We start from the raw sequence: 21,922 nt of genomic DNA, 5'->3' as shown, positions 1-21,922 counted from the left end.
AAATGACAACAAACTCACAACTATCAACATATGAACCTAAAAGGAAAGACAAACAATCAAAACAAAAACTAAGCAAACAACAAGAACAGGAACAGAATCAGAGAAATGGACATCACATGGAGGCATTTCAGTGGGGAGGGGGAAGGGAGGAATAGGGGGGAAAGGTACAGGGAAGAAGAATAATTAGGAGGCATAAAATAGATGGGGAGAGATCAAAAATGGTAACGGAAACAGAGGACTCAAAGAACTTATATATACAACCCACAGACATGAACTAAGGGGGGGAATGCTGGAGGGCTGGGGAGTGCCAGGCGGAGTGGGGGTAAAGGGGGAGAAACTGGGAAAACTGTAATAGCATAATCAATAAAATATACAAAAAAAAGAAATGTTTGTTGTTTTTACACCACTAAGTTTTGGAGGTAATTTATTACACACCAATAGATAACAAATCTAGCCATGGACACCATGATCTTGGCTTGCTTAGGAAGAAGGCTAATAGTGCCTCTCCTGAATCTAGATGACCTGGCCTAAAGTGCCATTTTGGCAACTGGCTTTGTCACAAAACCTTAGGTTTTTGGGAGACCTCGGTTTCTCCACGAAGCCACACCCTGAAGTGAAGCAAAGTGACTGCATCCTGTGGACATTCCTATCATGAAGGATACAGTGCTGGCTGGGAGAAAGGGGCTTGGCCCTGAACTCCATCCTAACAGATCCAAACTCCTGTGAGACCATAGGAAAGCTTCACAATTTTTCTAGGCCTTGTTCCTTTATCTGTAACACAGATGTAATACTACCTTCTTGTGTGGTTACAAATGGGTAGAGTGGATATAAAGGACTTTGGAAAAAGAGTTTAACCTGCTATACAACCTTGATCAGGGGTGTCCAACCTTTTGGCATCTGTGGGCCACACTGGAAAAAGAAGAGTTGTCTTGGGTCACACATTAAATACATTGTGACATGTAATCACACAGGGAAAAAACCCTCATAATGTTTTAAGTAAATTTATGATTTTGTGTTGGGCCACATTCATAGCCATCCTGACTGCATGCGGCCCACAGGCTGTGGGTTGGACACCGCTGCTCTAGACGGTAACAGCATCATCATGCCCATCATCATGCCCACCACCACCACCACTCCACTCGGATAGAGTGTGAGGGTTTGCATTTTATATCATGGTTTTGCTATCAAATATGAGGTCACCTGGGAAGACCTAAAGACTCTACACCATGAGGAATAAACACAAATATTCCCTAAAGACAGGTGGGCAGCATACATGAGAGTCAGTTTAGAGGAGGTAGCAGGGAGGAACAGTGGGGCGTGGTATGGACACGGCAGTTAAGAGAGTTCGTGCCCTCCCTCAAAGAAATGTTAAAACATTGTTGAGGGCCAAGCCAACCAAGTCTGTCTGCTAAATTTGATCCAGCAAACACCAAGTTGGAACCAAGCTTTGTATCTAGCACCGTATCTATTTGTATATATTACTGTATATATATAGATCAATATAGACTGATGGAAGATTGGGGCCTCACCATATCCTTTGCAGATGTTGGGAGGTTCTATGAATAGGTCTCCATTACACATCCATTCATTCAATCCAGAAACATTTATGGAATACCCACTATAAGCTACATGCAACAATCCTGTTGTACCAAATTTTGAACCTTAAATCCTTCTATTTTCTGCCTTTTCAAGTTTGGGTTATTTGTACCAGTACTGTATTTTCAGATAATGTAGATCCTCTATTTTAAAAAATGAATTCCAGTCCTAAATCCACAAATAAAGAATTATTATAATAATAGCATATTCATGAAAAGCAAATTACTTATCTTGGCGACGAACATCCTTGTAACTATTCCTGTACTTTTAATGTCAACAGAAAAAAGTAATGTCTAAGTCTGGCTGATATGGTAAATTAATGTTAATAACAGTTTTGACACTAATAGCGAGTTCTAAGGAGAAAAATCTCCAGTCTCTAAGTTGGGTTTCATTTCTTAAAAATCACCTCAGCTCGCTGTCACCAGATCCCCTAGAACAACTCCAGCTACTACTTCACCTTCATTGAGAGCCTGAAATGACTAGGGTCTACGTAAAGTTTCCATGGAATTATATTCCTTCCCTGCCTTTGCTCACTGCAGATGGAGAAAACACCCACCCCCTTGAGTTACAACAGCAGAGCTTCACAGCAAAGACACATTTCTGAATCCCCATAAGCAAATTAATACCTACGTTGTTTCATTAAAGAACCACTAGCTGTTTGTTCAGAGCCTGAAAATTAGTTGTGAAAATGAACTATTCAATTACGCACCAGATTAATGGGAAGCCTCAGGCTTTACGTTGTAGAGATCACAGAATACCAAACAGGGTCTGCATTTTATCTTCATGTCCTTGCCTAGTACCGTGCACATGCAAGGACCTTAATAATGTCCCATGCATCGAACCGATCCGAGTGAACGCTGCAACATGCCCAGGGAAAATGAAAAGAAATACAGCCCGTGGCTCCTCCATTCTTTCCATCTCTTTCCAGAAGTCAACAAGGGTTCAAGCAGCCCCTTGCAGACTCAGTCAATAGGAGGTGGCTGGCCTACAATATCTACCTCTACAATTACTCATAGGCCGCTAGGCTTTAAGCAAAGCATCTCTTCAAACTTCTCAAACGTTGTTCTTTTTCTATTACTAATTGAGTGTTTTACTTTTAGATAATCCTATAATGAACCAGCTCAAATGAGCAGAGAGGCAGGAGTGACAACCCATCAATAAAATAATTAAGCCAAAGTGGATTTTGTTAGAGACTTCTCATGTCATAATAGGAAATCTAGGCTACTTAAAATCAGGGAAATCAAATGGAATCATTTCTTTTTGTTTGAAAGGGAAAGTTAGCTGTAGAAGTATTTCTTTCATAGAACCCTCATTAACTCTGCTAACAATACTGGTTATTTACTCTGGAAGTGCAGGCACAATGGAATATACCAACAGAGTACAAGGTGGTTTCCAGAATTTTCTTTAGAATTTAGGCAAGAGACAGACCTTCGACATTTTCTCTCTCAGTTTTAAGATTCAGATTGTGGCCACAGTCCCCAAAGACTTTTGTGCCAACGTGTACATGCCATGGAAAACGGCAATCAGGGCACGAGGGGCACAGATGCAGGGAAAAATCCTACCTCTTCTCTCTTTTCCAACCAATGAGAGAGGAGAGTTCCAACAAAAGCTACCAAGGCAGATACATTTCTTTTGTAGTTTCTTCCCCTGGCTGATCCAAGAGCCACTTAGTCTTGTCTTACAACACAAGTTGCATGATGCCACTGACCCAGTTCACCCTTACCCCCAAGCTTTGCATCCTCTCCAACTGGGAGCCTGGGATGAGCTACGGAACCCACTTCTGCAGTAATAACATTCAATGATTACCATATGGCTTCAAGCTCTGAACAAGAAATCAAAAAGAGATGCCAGAGCTGACTCTGAGTACTCTTGGGCAGCATATTGAGGGGTAGAGCAGAAACTAAATAAGGAAGTGACATGAACTTGAAGTCACTCAGGCTGATTGATGCCCAAAGTGGAAGCCACATATTGGACTGAGGTCAGAGACACCCCTGAGTGGTTACATGAAAAGCGGTTACTGGAAACACCCGTCATGGTGGGGCCAAGTGACAGAATTACATACCCATGCTCCGTCGGGCCCAAACAGTTCTAGAAAGTTGCCAATGAATTCCCTGGACTTCTCTTCCCACTTCTGGATTAGATCATGACTCTTTTCTTCCACTCGGTTCACAAATTCCTTTGACCTTTCCTCCACGGTCTTTACCTTTTCTTTCATCTTGTCTACCTGATTCTGAAAGCGGTATTTCTTCTCCTGGTCAAAAATTAAAGGAAGAAAAATGCATTTATCGGAGAGTGCATGAGAGAGATCAGCATTCACACTATGGTTATGTTTTACTTCAACCTGTGTGTGTTCTTAACGCCCTGACTCTTCATTTCCCGGAGCTGGACTGATGGGAAGGTGCATCTCTTATAAGAAAAGTCCTTTGTTCTTAGTCTTGTTGGGCGTGTAAAGTGAAGTACAAGTGGCTTTAATAGTCTTTCTTCTAAACATCTTAGTTGAATTCACTTATTTAAGAGAAAAACCAAAAATACATATTTACTCTTACTATGATGGGTAGATATTGGGCAAATACACCCCCTCAATTCTGCTGAGACTTATAAAAAAGTATAAACTGTACATGGAATGGCCACTCAGAGGCTGCCTGAGTCTTCTGTTTTACTGGGCATCATTAAACCCACTATCAGTTGAAAAAGTGGGTCATTGGCTCGGACTTAGAATCCATGTGTTATACTCAAATTTTCACTGTAATGACAGTTTCCATTAGGCTAACTGAACTGCACCGATTCTCTTGGTGACGAAGAAAGATTTTATCCTGGTAGCTTCTCTTGACTGGGACTTTGCTCTTCCTATGGCCTTTATGCAGCAGTGCTAGTTTCTATGTGCCTGGAAGGCATTGTATGTTAGGCAAGTCATGTGTCACCTCTAAACCTCAGTTTCCTCATCTGTAAAATGGGATTATCATCCCTACCCTATAGGGTTACTGTAACAATTAGGTAAGATAATGCATGGAATGTGCTCTGGCACAGCCTGGCATCTATTAAAAGCTCAGTGTGCATTGTCTGTTTCATTGCCATTAAGCAGCATATGCATTTAATCCTGTCACCTGATGAGAGTGGTCTCAGAACCATGAAAATAACATGAGACAGGGGGTCTTCCCCTCCATGAAATCATGAAACAGTTTCTCCTAAATAGGTAATAAGGTTTATTGTTTTTCTTCTCTACATGGGATTGAAGTTCATTTCATATTTCAGAATATTTTGAGGCAACTGTAATATTGCTAAACTGTGTCCAGATTCCCTGACTTAGACCTTCCAAGCTGAACTGCAGCCTCAGGGTGGGTGTGGCTATACGTGCTGCCCCCCAGCTACTTTTAATATATGGTCACTATACCCGGCACTCAGGGGCAGCATGTAGTAGCAGAATGGGCACTGGACTGGGAGTCATGAGGCGGGGCGGCTGCTGCGGCCTCCCATCTACTTTGCTTGTGGGACCTTGATCACTGGCCCTCTGAGCTCAGCTTTCCTCATTTCTAAATGCAGGGACTTGGACTGGGTGACTGACCCTCAGCAGGTTCCTGTCACCTCTGAGGTTCTATGATTTATCTACATGCCCACCAACACATTTGACTCCATCTCTGGGCTGAAGCCAGGTTGGTTGTCACAGAAAGGCCACGAGAACGTTCTTGCTGACTACATGGTCCCCTGAGCTAAGTGGCTTATCCAAAGGCTGCTTAAAGAGAATGAGTGAGAGCTTTTGGAAATGGCATGAGATGCTTGGATGGTTGACTGAATTTAGTTTAAAAGAACAGTTTAATTTATTGAAATAATCAGGGATTTATTCTCTATGAGAATGCCGAATAATCACTTTGAATTCTTTGCAGCCACTTACTCAGGTGCCACTTGAACCCCACATTTTCCACTTTGTTGTCTGACTTGTGTGAAGCCACAGAGCCTGGACTGCCAACACCCCCACCTCGTGAGGGAAAACTAATCATCCCTGATTTACAATTAATGAGACCCTCCTCATTGTGAAGGTACTAGTGATCGATTTGTGTAAGCTGCTGGATAATTATGGCTATGCGTAATTAGAAGCATCTAGTTTTGTAGAAAAATCCCTCTTTAAAAATACAGTATCTATTTTGGGGAGCTGAACATCTGTAGGGACGGAGAGTTCTTGTTTTAATCGACTCCATGGGCTCGTCAGAGTCTAGGCAAACACAGTTGTCCAGACTTGCTAACATCACCTCCAGCAACTGGGCTGCCCTCTTTGCTTTTTAACAGCATGTTTTGCTTGTTTTAAAGATTGTTTTAACAGTTGCTCTATTATTAAACTAACAGCAGCTCAGTGGGAACAATACGGCAGAAATATCCAAGGAAACCAAAGACTTTAGGCTTTATTTAAGCAGCTATAATTTCTCTGGACAATAAAAAATAGCTGTTAAGGTGTCTAGCAAGCATCTGTAAGGCCTTAATAAAATGAAAATTTGAAAGTGTTAGAACAAGAAAGCATTTTCTCTGGGTTTAGCTTTCCATCGTCTCTCTGAGCCTCCCTCCTTCCCTTTGAGCAGAAGAGAACTCTTGCCTTTCAGGAGGGTAGATCTCCCAGAAACCCTTGACCTGAGTCTAAGAGCTCTAAAGAGGGAGGTCGGGACGAGGGGAGGGAAGGAAGGCAGCTCCTCTGTAAAATGTGAAACTCACTACCTGTGTGCCTTGGTTGACTTATGTTACTCCTTTGGACACTGGTTTTTCCATCTGTAAAATGGGGATAATAAATCATTGGGTTATGTGGCTTGAATGAGATGATACGTGTAAAACATCAAAAACACTGAGTGGCATATAGTAAATGCTCAATAAACAGTGGTAGTGGTGTGATGTGGTAGTCCTCAGAGGGTACGGGGTGGCACACTTACATTTATAAAGCTGACATTCAGTTCCTTGGCTGTGTACCCTCTCTGAAGGTTGCGACGGGCATAAACATCATAGTCCCGGACAATTCTGGTGATGATGTCTGATGTTGAGATGCCTTCTGTTCTCTGAGTTGGAACGAACATTCCTGTTCAAAGAGGAAAGATGAGATAAAGAGAAAAAATTAAGATGCACTTGGTTGACCCATCTTCTTTCATCCTCCTGTCCAGGGCAAAGTTGAACCGCTGGGTGTGTCAGTGAGGTTTTCACATCTGGTCCCAGCTGACTCTTCCAGGCTCAGTTCTGTATGCTCCTTTTCTGCTGTAAATAGTGAGTGTTCATCCTTCTCGACCTGTTCCCTGGATGCACCACACACTCACCCAGCTCCTGGCGTTTGCTTAGACCCAGCCCTTATTTCCCGCCTTAAATCCTCCTCCCCTGCTCACATCAGCCACATCATTTGTCTTCATCCTGCAGCATCCAGCTTTGAGGTTATGCCTCTGGGAAGTCTTTCCTGATGCCTCTGGGCAGAATCCACAACATTGAGGACATACAATGAGATTGGTGCCCCATGAAGCTATGTAGCACATCTTCCATTAACAGAAGTATTTTAAATGTCTGTCTCCTTGTAGAAACAGAACATTCTGAAAGCAGAGACTATGCCTTGACTGTCTTTGCTTCTCCAGCACCAGGCTCAGTGCCCCTGTATGTAGCACATGGAAGGTGCTCAGTGAATGCAGTCAGTAAGTGAATGGAGAATAACAATTGAGTCAATGACTCAGATCAGCACATGCCCCCTTCTTCCCCAAGGAGATCTGTGTCACGTTATGCTGAAAAAAACGTGTACTATTTTTGTTGTCTCTGATCTAAAGACATGCTCGTGGGGTGCTAGATGATTTTATTTCCCTAAGAGTGTTCTACTCTGCATGGTGATTTTACCACTCATAGGCCCTTTCATCCAGAATATGTGGGACTGAGTAAAAAAGAAAAAAGTAGAGGAGGCCAAATTCCAAAAGAACTTCCTTACAGCTAACTGAAATGCTGTGTTGGCAACTGAGATCTTTCTACCCAGTCTGATTATGGCTACTCAGTCAGAGACATCAGGCATGGGACGGCATGATGGATGGAGCCTGGAGATGGGGGGGCTGGGTTCTTGGTTTGTAGACTTGGGCAGTTTCTCAAGCTTCAGAAGGCAGGTTACTTAATCTCAGTCTCCAAAACTCAGAAATGAGGTGGCTAGCCAAGATGACCTTGATCTCATCCATGCCACTTCCCTCTTCCTCACTCTTTGGGGGTGTCCGACCTGCGGCCCACGGGCCACATGTGTCCCAGGATGGCTATGAATGTGGCCCAATACAAAATCGTAAATTTACTTAAAACATGAGATTTTTTTTGTGATTTTTTTTTTTTGTGAAATTCGTGGCTCAACACAAGTCTTCTTCCAGTGTGGCCCAGAGACGCCAAAGGTTGGACACCCCTGCTTTACACCCAATTTTCTTCCAATCACCAATCTACTTCGTACATGTCTCCCCCGCTGACCCACTTTTCTCCATTCAAACCAATCTAACATCACCTTTTCCACAGAGCCTCAAGAGCAATCTCCAGAGATGCCATTTTTTGTCCCCCCAATTCTCTCTCCACACAGCAAGATTGCAGAGCAGTCTTTCAGGACGCAAGTCATATGCCTGCCCAACATCCTTCATGGGCTTTCTACTGTCCTCTGTATTTACATCCAAATCCCTTACCTGGCTCTGTGGCAGCTTGTAGCATCTCTTTCCTATGCTTCTCTCCAGTCTCATCCCAAACCTTCTCTACCCCCTACACTCCCTGAGCCAAGTCCCTGTGCTACACAGCTGCAGGGGCCCCATACTTGTTGTATTCAATGGTGCTAGGCAACAGGCTGAGCCCCTCCCCTTACTCTGCCACAAACACACTCCACTTCATTAACTCCCAGTCGTCCATTGGGTTTCACCTGCAGTGTCACTTCCTCAAGAAAATCTCTCAACCCTTGACTGGGTCTTCTGGTTGCTATTTCCCTACCAAGGTCCAACTGCCCTTTTCCTTCAAATATTCCAAGGTCTTTATAAAACAACTTGCTCAATAACTGTCTTCCCCACTTGACTACATGCTAACATGAGGGAAGGGACTGCTTGTGTCTCGTTCTCAGCGGCAGGTGACAAGTAGGCACTATAGGAACATCTGTTGAATGAACAACTAGAGGAATACTGATCCCTAAGTGCCTTTCCAAATCCAGCTTTCTCTGATTCTGTCAACATGGGTGAATGTTTTAGACTTCTGGACCCTCCTAGGGTGTCTCTTTGGAGCTTTCTTTTGCTATCACCGCACATTCACAGAAGCAGCAGCAGGGTGGCACTGCTGACGTTAGAGACAAAGCATCTGGTTTCTAATATCCTGTGACTCAGAGGACAGAGGTAGGGTTGCCACTAGACCAAAAAATTCTTTTGCCTTCTAAAAAGGTGGACTCCAGAAAACCAGATGGAAGGCAGAGGATGCAAACAGCTAAACGCATGGATATAAATAGCACCCAAGTGACTCAGCTGTGCGAGGTGCTTTGGTGGGTGGGGAACTGAGTAGTCCCAAGTCCAGGAGGTGAGGGGAGGGGTCACATAACAGCCTCTCCTTGGTGGGAGCAGCAGGGAGCTTTCTGGTGAGAAGTATGCCTCATCTTTCAGCAGATATTTCACCCCACCCCCACCTGCTAAAATGTTAAGATTCTCTAGCTATTAATGGACTTCAGCAAATCACTTAAGACACTGGTGACATGAGCTCACCCTTGCTTTGAAGCCACATGGTGAGGTCTCTGTAGCTGAAGAACTGAAAGTTGGCGTTGGGGAGAGATTTGCTTTGGCTGGTTGAGAGGTAGGTCTCTGAAAGAAGCCAAGCCCTCTGCTGATATAATGAGGCACCCGGCTTCCTCCACATCCTAATTATTGCTCTGCTAAAAATATTCAGTAATGAGCATGATCAGAGAACCTTTTTTATCATGCTTTTCAGAATTGCAGCGTTTGGTTATGGAGCTATTTTAAGCAGCAGCAAAGCACATGTTAATGAAGGAAACTTTCAACAGTAGTAGGCAATATTAGAATGGTGATGAGTAATGCGGACCTTACAGTCTACTTCATTTAAGCTCCATCTTGTCGTCTAGGTTGGCTGCAGGATTTTAACACGTAGCCCTGACAAGCAGAGCAGAGTGCTATACAGTTTAATTCATGCCCTTGATATCTCTGGCTTCATTTCAAGTGATGTCTGACTTTCAAAATACACCTTCAGTATAAAAGCCAAATGTGGATGCTTAGGCCATTTCTGAACATCTTTCTCCCACAATGAATAGCACTCTGGCCTCCTCTATCTGGGCCCCAAACAGATCTCTGTGGGCCTCTCCCTTGGTAAATACTCAGCAGAGCAGCTCAAAGGACCACAAGAAAGGGTCCCTGTGCACATGAAAAGTCACACATAATCTTATGCCTGTGCTCCCAGGGCAAGTGAAATACCATCCGACTATTCAATTTGAAGATGGGAATTGTGGTGAATTAAACATGGGCACAATTCCCATCCCCTGGAATCTAGGCTGGACTTAGTGACCTGCTTACAACAAATCAAATGTGGTATGACACTGGGTGACTTCCAAGTCAGAAGAAGTGTGTGGCTTCTTTTGAGATGGCCAGTCCTCCAGATGCCTCCTCTTAAGATGCATACTCTTGGAAGCCAGCCACCATGCTGTGAGAAGCCCACGCAACATGGAGCAGCCATGTGCAGATGCTCCAGTGTCAAGCCCAACTGAGCACGTTGTGGGCAGCCAGCCTCTGTTGCCAGCCACATAAGTGCCCCATTTGGGGCCTCCCGTCCAGTTGGGACTGCAGATGACTGCATCCCCAGCCAACAGCTGGCAACAACTGTTTTAGACACCCCAGGCAAGAACCACCCAGCCAAACCCGTGGTGAAACCCCACCCCACAAAATCACAGGCAAAATAAAGTGGCTCTTCTAAGTCACTAACTGTGGCGGTAATTTCTTATGCAACAATAGGGTGCTGGATTGCTTAGAGTTAGAAAAACGTTGGACCTGTTCCTACATCTAAACAAGTAGACTTGAGGTTTGACTCCCTAAAATCAGGAAAGCAACTTTTTCTTAGCTCACTAGAGGCCATTCATCTAGAAGTAAAACCACCACCAAATGCTTGTTCTTATTCTTGTTCCTTGGGTGACAGAGGAACTGCCACCCCAGGAAATGTTGATTCAATTAACCCTGGGGGTAACCCTGGGTGAACCAGAATCCTTGGTCTAGATTCTCACTACTCTAGATCAGGTATACAGACTCACAGTTTCTAACAGTCTGGGAGCACATCACAAATGGGGATCTTAGGTCCCACCAGGCCCCCTGTCCAAATCTGCACTTTAAAAAGATCCTGCAGGGATCTGTAGGCACATTTCCATTTGACAAGCACTGGTCTCACCCGGGTCCTCATGACAGTTTTGGAGCAGCTGGCTCACGGCTCAGATCTTACAAAGACTTAAACTGATGTAACTGCTGTATCAGCCAGTTTTTCCCCCTCCTGGACATGGTCCTCAGCAGCCTTGCAAATCTGAATTGTACTGGGTTTCCTTTCTTGGAACGCCTTTCAAACAAGATTAGGATTTGAGAATGTTGGGCCTCCCATTCTTACCCAATGCTCCTGACCACTGAGGGAGTCCTTTCTAAGAGCACAGGGACAGAACTGACCACCAGCCCTGCTGGGGGCTGCATGGAGATTCCCCACGTCAAGAGAAGGTAGACGCAACTAAGAATCCAGTAGACTGCGTTCAGCTCTTGACTTCTAAAACAGGCTCTTGTGAAGGCTCATGTCTAAAAGAATAGTTATGAAAGGTAAGGAAGGCCTTTACCTGTAGGAGCCAGGCTTTGAGGAGTACAAAAAGGTTTTCTAAATCCCAGAAGTGTCCCTCTAATTGTTAAGAATCAAAAGCTGAGTGGACTCAGGGTACAGAATGTTTTACCATAAGCCCTGGAGTGGGGGAGACATGAAATTGACAAGGGGGTGGTTTCCTGCCTCCAGGAAAAAGAAAAGCCCCTCCTGGGGTAGAAGGAAAGAGCCCAGACAGGGATCAGGAGACAAGCAGCAAAGCCAGAGAACGTGAACAGGGCCTGTCCTATGCCCCCCACTCAGGTTCAAGCCCCAGGGGCAGGGAAGAGACCCCTGAGAAGGCCCAAAGCAGAGAGGATCTGGCACACTGTTTACCTCCACGAACTTTTGTGGGGAGGTGAGGCCTCAGTAGAGTGTTCTGCACGATGGGTACGCCCGGCAGGGCCTGACACTGCTCTCTCCCACAACCTGTGTTTCCCTTGCCCTTCAGGAAATTATGGGGGACATTTTCCAAGTTTCCAGTGACCCTCTCTAGGAAGACTAAAGGTAGATGAGATTTAAGATCAGCATGACTGCTGAGTGGCACACTAGTAGCACAGGGAATGAAGGAGGCTGAGGAACAGATGGAGAAGGGGACTGAGTGTCAGAGGGTTGCGATGGGGGTTTGGCAGCCACGGGTGATGGCTGAGCAGGACTTGGTACCCCAAAATCTAAGGTCAGTCAGAACCGTATCTCTACCCTATGACAAGCCAATACGTAGGCCCAGAAAACGCCAGAAGAAAAAGGCCCAAAGTTGACTCTACATAATCTAAGTGTAAACCTAGAAAAGTCTGAATTAATTCAAATGTGAAACAGGGTTTTTCCTAGAAACGGGGGTTTCTAAATTCAGTTACAGAAATTACTTTTGTTCTCTTAGCCAGTTGGTTACTCCCCTACAAGAGACCTGCTAATGGTACTCGCCTGAGTCAAGAGTGGCAGCTAGCTTCATGCAACATACACAATTAAGCCCAAACCACCCATCCTGCCAGTCTCCATCTCTGCTCTTGCCTCTCCACACCCTATACTACATACACATTCGTGATTTTCTCCACATATGCTGCATTCCTTCATAAAGTCCCACCACTGGGCATGCCTCCCTAGCCTGCTATATATGCCCTATCACAGGCTCATAGTATTTTGGTAATAATGAATTACTCATGTATGTTTCTGCTCTCTCTCAAGGGTTAGGGTTTGTCTTATTCATACTTGCATTCCATTTCCCCTCCAACAACTGCTGGCTTGGGGATGCACTCGGGATTCATGGGTTAACCAATGAGAGTCAGAACCATCCAAAGGTGAAACAGGCTGTGGAGGCAGGGAGCTCCCCACCCCATCACAGGAGATGGACAAGCATCAAGTCTGCCAGAAGCTGACAGTGATGCCAAGGAAGGGATAGGAGACTAAGTTAGTGACTCTCAGGAGTCCATCCTACCTCAAGAATCTGAAGGTCCATGAGTACCAGGGAAAGGCTGGAGTGGCAGTAGGGTGAGGGTGACGGATAGTGGGACCAACATGGGTTGGGTTCCAATGGCCCCCATGAACAGGGAAGATAGCTCTGATGGCAAATGTCAGCAATGGGGGCAGCTCAAGTATAGTGTAGGGTGTATATCAGACTTCTTGAAATCCCTCAGTAAAGCATATGGTAATTCACTAGAGTATCTGTATCAGGCCAGATCATGGTTTAATGTATGTAGGAAGGTACGCATGGATGCACCTACAGTGCCTATCTATAGATGAGATATATACCAGAAAGCAAAAGAGCAAAAAATAAACCAAGACATTAAAAATCTCCTTCTGCACCTACCTCTAGATAAAATGCCAGTTCCAGCCCACCTCCTCCTTACTCTTCCCTGCTCCAAGATTCTAATGTAGTAATAAGCTGACGGGAGGCTTATGGAAGGGGGTCTAATGATGGAAGGGGATGGAGAAGCTGAGTAGTACAGGTTACTATACTGCCCTCTCCATCTTGGACATCTCCATTTTTAGGGCCAAAAAAGCCATCTGACCCTGTAAGAGGATAAAAGTAATTACCTTTTTCCCATCTGTCTTTTTAAGTAATCCAGATGGATATAATCTGGGGAGGCGGGGTATTTTCAAAATCCCAGCAATGACTATTTTCATTCTTACGTGATTATTTTAAACTCTGTGACATTGACAAAAAACCTCAGCTCAGAAAAATGACAAGTATTGCGCAGTGAGTGTACAGCAGAGCCTATTTTTCCATTATACATTTGTCCCCCCAAAGTACCTACAATTTGTGATTTATATCCTTGCCTGTTATAATTAGAGCAAGAAAAAGGCAAATTCATAGATATACCTTTAAAGCTCTTTCATTCAGATTATAGTAACTTTTGAAACCAATCAAATGGCAAGCCCTTCCCTCTCTCACTGAGATTCTGCCGGGCTGTGAGGCTATGATGGTCGGGAGTACTATACTTGCTCTATTGCAGTGGTCTGGAACTGAACCTGAAGGATCTCCGAGGTCTACCTGTAATTTTGTGGTCAGCATCTCCTTCAATAAAGGGGTGTGTGAGGGACTCAGAGCCAAGAGACCAATGAAAAGCAAACAAACTGGATGCAAAGGTCCATATAATTTAGGCCAAAATATCACCCTTATATATAAATAGGAACAATCCCACACAAAAGAACTGTGGCAAATTATCTAAATGGCTCCATTCCCCATGTGCTGGGAAGGCTTCTATCTTATGCTAACTCCCCATCATACTCCATAAAAGTACTCTTGTTCCTCCAGCATTAACGCACACTATATATATACCAGGCACTGTGCTGGGGATACAAAAATGGAGGAGATACGGCCATGGCCTGTGGCACTTCATTCTAGCTAGGGACACACACCAAGAAACCATCAGGATGACATGAGAAGGAAGCTGAAAGGGAGGTCCATGTGCAATGAGTGTCCAAGAAAGGCAGGGTGGGGGGAGCATGTCTTAGCTGGCTCCTCACCTGGGCCTGGAATAGGCATAGATGCTTGGAGGAAAGGCATTCCTAGCCCAGAGAACAGCAGAGCAAAGGAGCTCAACAGGCTGTGCCTGGACCATAGGGCCTGTGGAAGGCAGTGCATAGAGCCTAGACTGGTGAGATGGAGAGGCTGCACAGGGCCAAGGGAGAGAAACTGATAATAAAACCCAGGAGTGGCCGGAGACACCAACGGGCAATTAGAAGGTCCCAGAAGTATCCCAGAAGTGGTGGACAAGAACATGTAAGAAAGGAGAATGGCCAGCATGGTTGTTATGCCCAGACGAGGACTGAAATGGGCTGCTGGATTTGGTGCTTCGAAGGTCATTGCAGAACTGAGGGAGGATGGACAGAAGTCAGAGTGCAGGTGACTGAGGAATGACAGGGAGGTGTCATTCCTGTGCCTGCAACTGGCCTGGAAAAGGAGGCCTGAGAATAATGTGGCTGGAAAAGGTGGGAGAGGGAGTATAGAGGAGGATTTGGGTTTGTTCCATTTGTTTTTAGAGACCTCCCCATGATTGCAAGCTGAGAATAAACTACTAGAAAGTGAGAAGCTTGGATAGCAAAGAGAGGAAGAAGAATGAAAGAAAACAGGCTCCAGAGAATGAAGGAGATAGATTCAGATCAAGAGGATAGCCTGGGACAGAAAACAAACCCCTTTTCTTCAGGATGCAGGAAAGGAGGCAAGAATGCATGAGTTACAGCTAAATTGGTTGGGAGGGGGAAAGAGGGGAATGTTACCAAGGAGCCCCAAGAATCCCACTGAGACTAGAAACCACAGATCTGTTACGAAGCTCTAGCAGTGATCCAGCAGCATAGGAGTAGGGACACAGAACTTGGTGAAGAAATTAACTCCAGGGGGTCTGCAGTAGAAGGAAACCCACCTCTCTGTCTCCCCCAGCCCAAGAATACCCTCAAGTAGACCAGTCTCTGACCTTAACAGAAATGCTTAGTGACAAATGGAACAACTTCCAAAGCTCAGGCACCATGTCTGCCCTCCACAACAGTTAACAGCTTCGAGAAGAAAATATATTACCTAATCTACAAATACTTATCCCTTCTTTTCTGGCCTCTGCGTGTGGTATCTGAGGATATTATTATCGCGTGACACGATGACATATGGCAGGACTGACTTTGCAGATAAGGAGTCCCAGTCGTTAATTAGTTATCTGTCTTCTTCTGGAAGGGTCTTTCTTGGGAGTATAAAATAATTTCGTTGTGAGGACTTCATTGTGAATAAGGAAAATGACTGCCCCTCCATAAGCTGATTTTAGTCTGATGAACTCTAAAATTGAGCCTCAAACCGGAAGTTGAGTACTGTGGGGCTCAGGTTAATTGCTACATAACTTCCTAACCAGTATCTGCACCATTTAGCATATGTGAACAGTCTTGCAGAGGCTACCTGGGGGACCTCTGAAATTCCAATACCTGGTATGCGTACACTGCAGGCCTAGAGCAGATGTCTCATTAAACCTGCTTATTGTGCCACAGTGGACAGGGGTGCCCAGAACTCCTCACCTGCTTCCTTTATGTGCTTGTAAACATCATCAGAGCCAGCAGAAGAGTATGGAATGTCATCATGGGCCACAAAGTCAATCTGTTGGAAAGAGAGAAGAGTAGGTCACCACTGGGGTGGAATTTAACTCATCCTAAAAACTGGTGTCCCCTTCCAATGGCACCTCCATTTTCCCAGTTCACACAGGCCCCAAACCCCTTGGAATTGGCCTCATTTCCTCTTTATTGCTACTGCACTAATCCAGGATTATTGATACCAACTTGTAGCTGGCCTTCCTTACTGCCGGCTCCTCTCCAAGCCATCCCTCTGTCTCATGGGGGGTCCTCCTTAACCAGAATTTTCTCTCTGTCATCCTCGTGCCTGATGTTCTCTACTAGTTCCGTTTCCTACCACATCAACTAAAAACATCCTTGACGAGCTTTCACAGCTCTTTATAACACAGCTACACTCCACCTTGAGCGGTAGTTTGGAGTAGCAGTTTAATTTGCCTGGATATGATTCCTGCCCCACCACTTACTAGCTATATAACTTGTAAGTTGGTGGTATCGATTAAATCAGGATTTCTCAACCTCAGTACCAGTGATGTTTTGAGCTGATAATTCTTTAGGGGTTCTGTCCTGTGCACTGTAGGATGCTCAGTAGCACCCCTGGCATTTACCCACTAGATGCCAGTAGCACCCTTCTAGTTGTGACAGCCAAAAATGTTTCCATGCATTTCCCAATGTCCTTTGGGGGCAAACTTGCCCCCACCTGAGAATCACTGGATTAAATGATACAATTATGTAAAAGTATTTAATAGTAATAACTGGTACATAGTAAGTACTCAATAAATGTTGTTATTATTCTATTCTTAGTACTCAAACTTAGTTCCTCCTCCTGTCCAATGTATAATGATAGCAATAACAACCTTTCAGGGTAGCCATGGTATCGAATATGATTTGTGTAAGAGCAAAGCACTTAGCACAGGGCTGGGCACATGGTGAATAGTCAGTAAGTGGCAGCCGTCATCACCATCATGAGTCTCCCCATAATGCCCAGCGCAAGTTGAATACACAATAGATGCTTAGTAAAAATGTGTTAGTGATTGCTGGAAGTAAATCATATTGTAGTTCTTCCTTTTTCTTTTTATTCTCGCTGGGAAATTGTCTCCTCTGCTATTACCAATGCACATTTATCAGTGTTCTCTATTCTCTTCTGCATCGTGAATTTAAAAATAGACAAGAAAACTCTTAGAACAGCTTAATCTTATTTTTTTTTTGTGCTGCTTATAAAAGGAAAGAATAGCTCCTAATGTGGGGCTGGTAGGGAGATACAAAGCACATAATTGGATGCAAATCAAAAGAATTTCTCGTGTTTTCAGCTAATACAAATCTTCTATCAGTAGGAGCCTCAGGGTCACAAAATCATAGACATAAAGTTCTTTCCTTAAAGGCTGACCCCTGCCCTTCTGGATAAGATGTGTGTTCATCTGTTCCATGAAAAATAATGCCTGCAAATCTATAAGCACAAATAGTAACAGTGCTGCGGCTGCTGCTGCTGCTGACAACGATGACATTTCTGGAGCTCTTACTATGAGCCAGCCACTGTTTCAAGGGTTTCACTTAGATGAACTCATTAGATCCTCAAAACAGCATCATGAGGAAAGCACCAATATCACCCCATTTTACAGTTTAGGTAAATGAGTTCAGTATTTTGCTCAAGGTTAGGGAGGGATAGAGGCCGCACCTGGACCTGGTAGGGGCTCTAGCTCCACAGCCCACAGTGAAGAAGTAAGAAGGTATCAGTCCCCAGGATTGGGCAGGAGAGAGGTGCTACATCAAGTGACACCAAATGACAGTTGCTTTTTTAGAAATTGGAAGCGTCTTTGGGCTTTCTGGACACTGGCTGCAGAGCCAGCCCCCCAATTCTGCAACTTAGAGAGCAAGAAAGAATAAGTACCTTGTGTTTTTCCAAAAACTCGGGTGTGAGTGTCCATGGAGCATCTCTAATGACTTCATCTACGTAGCGGCAGTGTCTGAGAGCTTCATATCGCTCAGCTTCATTCATCACAGTGAAGCCTTTGAATTTGTGGGTAAGGTTATCACTGCAAACTGAAACAGGCAAGCGCATTAGATGCTGTACGCTGGCCCCAGCCCTGCTCACAGCCGTCCAGTACAGACGTGGCTTTTTAAAAAAATTTAATATTTAATTGTATTTTTTCCCATTACCATTTAGTCCTTATAACCCCCTCCTCCCAGCAATCACCACACTGTTGTCCATGTCCATGAGTCCTTCCTTCTTGCTCAATCCCTCCACCCCCAACCTCTCCCTCCAACTAGCTGTCATCTGCTCTCCATCTATGAGTCTGTCTCCGTTTTGCCTGTTAGTTCAGTTCGTTCATTATATTCCACATATGAGTGAAATCCTATGATATTTGTCTTAAAGGAGCTTAGTCTCGCTAGGTGCTTTGCATAACCGAACTCAGTTTTTAACAGGAACAAAGGATCAGGAAAGCAAAGCAAGCTGAAATCCACTAGCACTCAGAATTTCATTTCAGTGCTAATTACAACTCCATTCTCCACTGTGGCTTTTATTAAAACTATTCTCCGTATTACTAATATGATTTTCATTATCTTTTTATTTCCCTATCCCACCCTTCAGTGAAAATGAGTATTTAGAAATAAAATGATCAGAGAGACAGAGAAGGGAGAAGGAAAAGAGCTGAGAGGCCCGAATTATAGAAGCTTTGAACAATCAGTTCCAGTTCCTTCACTAGAGCATTGTACTTAACAACCCAAGTGTGACTCACGTGCATGGGCATGTGCACAAGCACAGTTCTGTTCCCCTGGACTGAGGATCAGTCACTACACATCTAGCCACACAATCAAGAGGGGAAAAGTCATGAAATACAAGGTCTGCTCAGCAGAGTTTGTCCTTCCCACACCTCTTATCCTCCCTGGATCTCAGGTTCATTCTGAACCCTCAAATGGAGACGGTAACAATGTCCACTATCAGCCCTGGAACAGATTTTTTTGAGTATTTACACAAAAGTGCTTTGAAATGAATGGAACAATAAATACTATTCATTATCCTATCCAGAATATATGTTTTTGTTGGCAAAGGCAGCTTTCCAGAGCTTAACTACACGCCAGGAAGAAATGTCACTGTGGGCACAGTCCCCATTTACCAGCACCCCAGGAAGGATCTTGTTGCAGTGGATTAGACTGCCCGACTGCTTCTTCAGATGAGTTGTTTTTTTTTTCTTTAAGGTATTATGTACAGACAATACATTTACCAATTTTAAGTGTATAAGATATGATTTTTAAAACAAACGTGATCATTTTCTTGGAACCGAATCATGACCCACCTTCAGCACCAAATTTGGCCCCAGAGCTAGTACAGCCAAGGGCCACGCCTAGGATCCTTGGAAAAGCTCCTGGGTCACACCTTCCATATCCAAACGATCAGCGAAACTGCTGGCCCTGCCTTCCCAGTACAGCTACAAGCCATGTTCTTCTTACCACCTTCACCGCTCCTGGCCCATTCACCATCTCTCCCATGGCTTACTGCAGCGGCCTCCCAACTGATGTCCTGATTCCAGCCTTACACACCTACTGTTCTCATCAGCCAGAATGATCCCCTTAAGATCTCTTCCCAGGCTCAGGACTCCTCCCATCTACCCCAGAGTAAAAAGCTAAACTCCTCCAGAGACCTCCTGGCTCCTCCCACAAAATCCACACCTCCAACCATTCCTGCCTCTTTGACCACATCTTTTATTTTTGCCCCAGCCCCTGGTTTCCTTCTTGTTTCCTGAAGCCACCAGGAATACTCTTCCACAGGTCGGGGCTTTGCATTTTCTGTTCCCCAAACCTGGACCAGATGCATTCCACATATCCATAGGGCCCACTCCCTGTCTTCCCCCGAGTCTTCCCCGACCACCCTATTCTAAATTGCAGTCCTGCCACTACCCCTGGCAGTCCCCCTCCCCTTGCACTGGACTTCTTGCCATGGTTCTTTGCCATCATATAACTGTCTTATTTGTGTTTATGACTTGTGTTCCTTTACTAAAATATAACGTCCCGGAGGACAGGGGCTTTTCTCTTGTTTCATTTTCTGATGGCCCATAGTAGGCTCTTAACAAATATTTGTTGAATGAATGAACAGTGTCTGATACATATGATGCTCAGTAAATGTTTACTATGATTTAAAATAATAGATCTGTATTTATCTGCAGGCATGTTTTAATACCATACATGCAAGTAAGAGGCTAGTGTATCTCTAGCTCCACATATGTATGCCTATATATCTCCTGTACATACTTCCCGAGATGCTGTATAGTCATATACAGGATACAATACAATACAACAGAGAAAACAGTGTAGTGGTGGTTTATATTACTGAAACACCATCAGCCACGTGGCTGGCTTGAAAACCTCGATGAGTATCAGAACCACCTAAAGACTTGTTAAATATAAAGATGACTAGGTCCCACTCCCCAAGATTTTGACTCAGTGGGTGCTATGGTCTGAATGTGTCCCCCCCAAATTCATATGTTGAAACCTTATTTCCCAAAGGCAGTGAAATAAAAGGTGGGCCCTTCAGTGGTACATAGTTAGTGAGGGTGGATTAGTGCCTTATAAAAGAGGCTCCGGAGAGTTCCTAGAACCTTCCACCATGTAAGAAAACAGCAAGAAGGTGCCAGCTACGAATCAGAAAGAGGGCCCTCAGCAGGAGACCATGTTAGCGCCTTGATCTTGGGCTTCCCAGAACCGTGAAAAATAAACTTCTGTTGTTTTTAAGCTACCCAGTCTATGGTGTCTTGTTATAGAAGCCCCAATGGACCAAGAGAGTGGGTCTGGAGTGGGGCCCAGGCAGCTCTGTTTTTGACAAGCTTCAGGGAAGATTCTGATGCGTGCAACATTTGAAAGCCCCTGAAGCATATTACGAATATCTTGAGTAAAGAGCCAGCTGTCGGGGGAGGCAGGGAGTAAGGCCATAATGACTGTTATGTATTGATTTACTGCCTGTGTTAGCTTTTGACTCCATAAACAGGAATCATTTATGGGCCAAGCTGTACAATTTAAAAATTGATCTAAGACTTTAAATGTTCTTTTAGGATTTTACTAAAATACTACCTCCAGAATCATATTGAGCAGAAATGGATTTCAGATCCATCAGTTTTCTATTTTAAACAACACAAAACTAGGCCAGATTATATTCCACTGCCACCCCCCTTTTGAACCTGCACCTGAGCAATTTGGTATAACTTCTAGATGACCGAGATAATGGCCTCCTGACAGAGTGCAGAGAAAACCAACATCCTGTTTATGCCAATACAGGGTCCTATTTTCATATCCCGGGAGTGACCTCAAGAAGCAGCTGAACATGCTGACCAGTTATTGTCTAAACATTAATTACACCCAGAGCAGCACTGTTGTTCTTGAGTCTTGGCAAATGCACTCTGACAGCCAGATGGAGAACTCTGAGCCATGGGGTCCATGGATGAATTCACTGAGCTTTCTGGGAGCTCATGCTGCAGCTAACCTATCCTGGCAGCAACCTGTGCTCAAAATAAAATATTACTGGTACCTCTAGACTTACCGGGGGTGATCATAAGTTGTATATATGTCTAATCAATATGCTGTACACCTGAAACAAATACAATATTATATGCAATTGAACTGTACTTGAAAATTTATTTAATTGCTTTTGAAAAAATTTTTAGATTAAAAAAATATTACCAGTACCCTCAGGATAAAAAAGAAATAAAATAGGAGTTGAACTTTGGATTTGGTTTGGGTTCTAATCCCAGCTCTGCTACTTGGGAAAGTTAAACTCTCTGAGCCTCAGTTGTCTGTCTTAAAACATGGCAAAGTTTTCAAAATTAAATTGGATCATCAGTACAGAGAGCCATGCTCAGTAATATTTATCATTTATTAATAGCAGTAGAAATATAGGACCACTGATTGCAATACTCATTTGTGTTTTGGACTATGTCCTTTCCCTGCCCCCACTCCAAGCAGGTGCCTAGCC

At 44.2% G+C, this 21,922-nt stretch overlaps 1 protein-coding gene across 4 annotated transcripts in view; it reads right to left on the bottom strand.

The window, feature by feature from the left end:
- The window catches only part of PCYT1B (phosphate cytidylyltransferase 1B, choline), a 100,103-nt gene that overhangs the window by 13,953 nt on the left and 64,228 nt on the right, over positions 1–21,922 (bottom strand). For all 4 annotated transcript variants that reach the window (XM_045203263.3, XM_024569919.3, XM_045203265.3 and 1 more), the window contains 4 exons: positions 17,849–18,000; positions 15,913–15,991; positions 6,507–6,649; positions 3,659–3,847 (listed from right to left, as the gene is read on the bottom strand). In XM_045203263.3, the coding sequence (XP_045059198.1) occupies positions 3,659–3,847; positions 6,507–6,649; positions 15,913–15,991; positions 17,849–18,000 (563 nt within the window). The remainder of the gene's footprint in view (positions 1–3,658; positions 3,848–6,506; positions 6,650–15,912; positions 15,992–17,848; positions 18,001–21,922) is intronic.

Source organism: Desmodus rotundus, chromosome X (assembly GCF_022682495.2).
Source record: "Desmodus rotundus isolate HL8 chromosome X, HLdesRot8A.1, whole genome shotgun sequence".
NCBI lineage: Eukaryota > Metazoa > Chordata > Mammalia > Chiroptera > Phyllostomidae > Desmodus > Desmodus rotundus.
The sequence above is the reverse complement of the archived record's forward strand: the minus strand, read 5'-3'. Positions and strand labels throughout refer to the sequence as shown.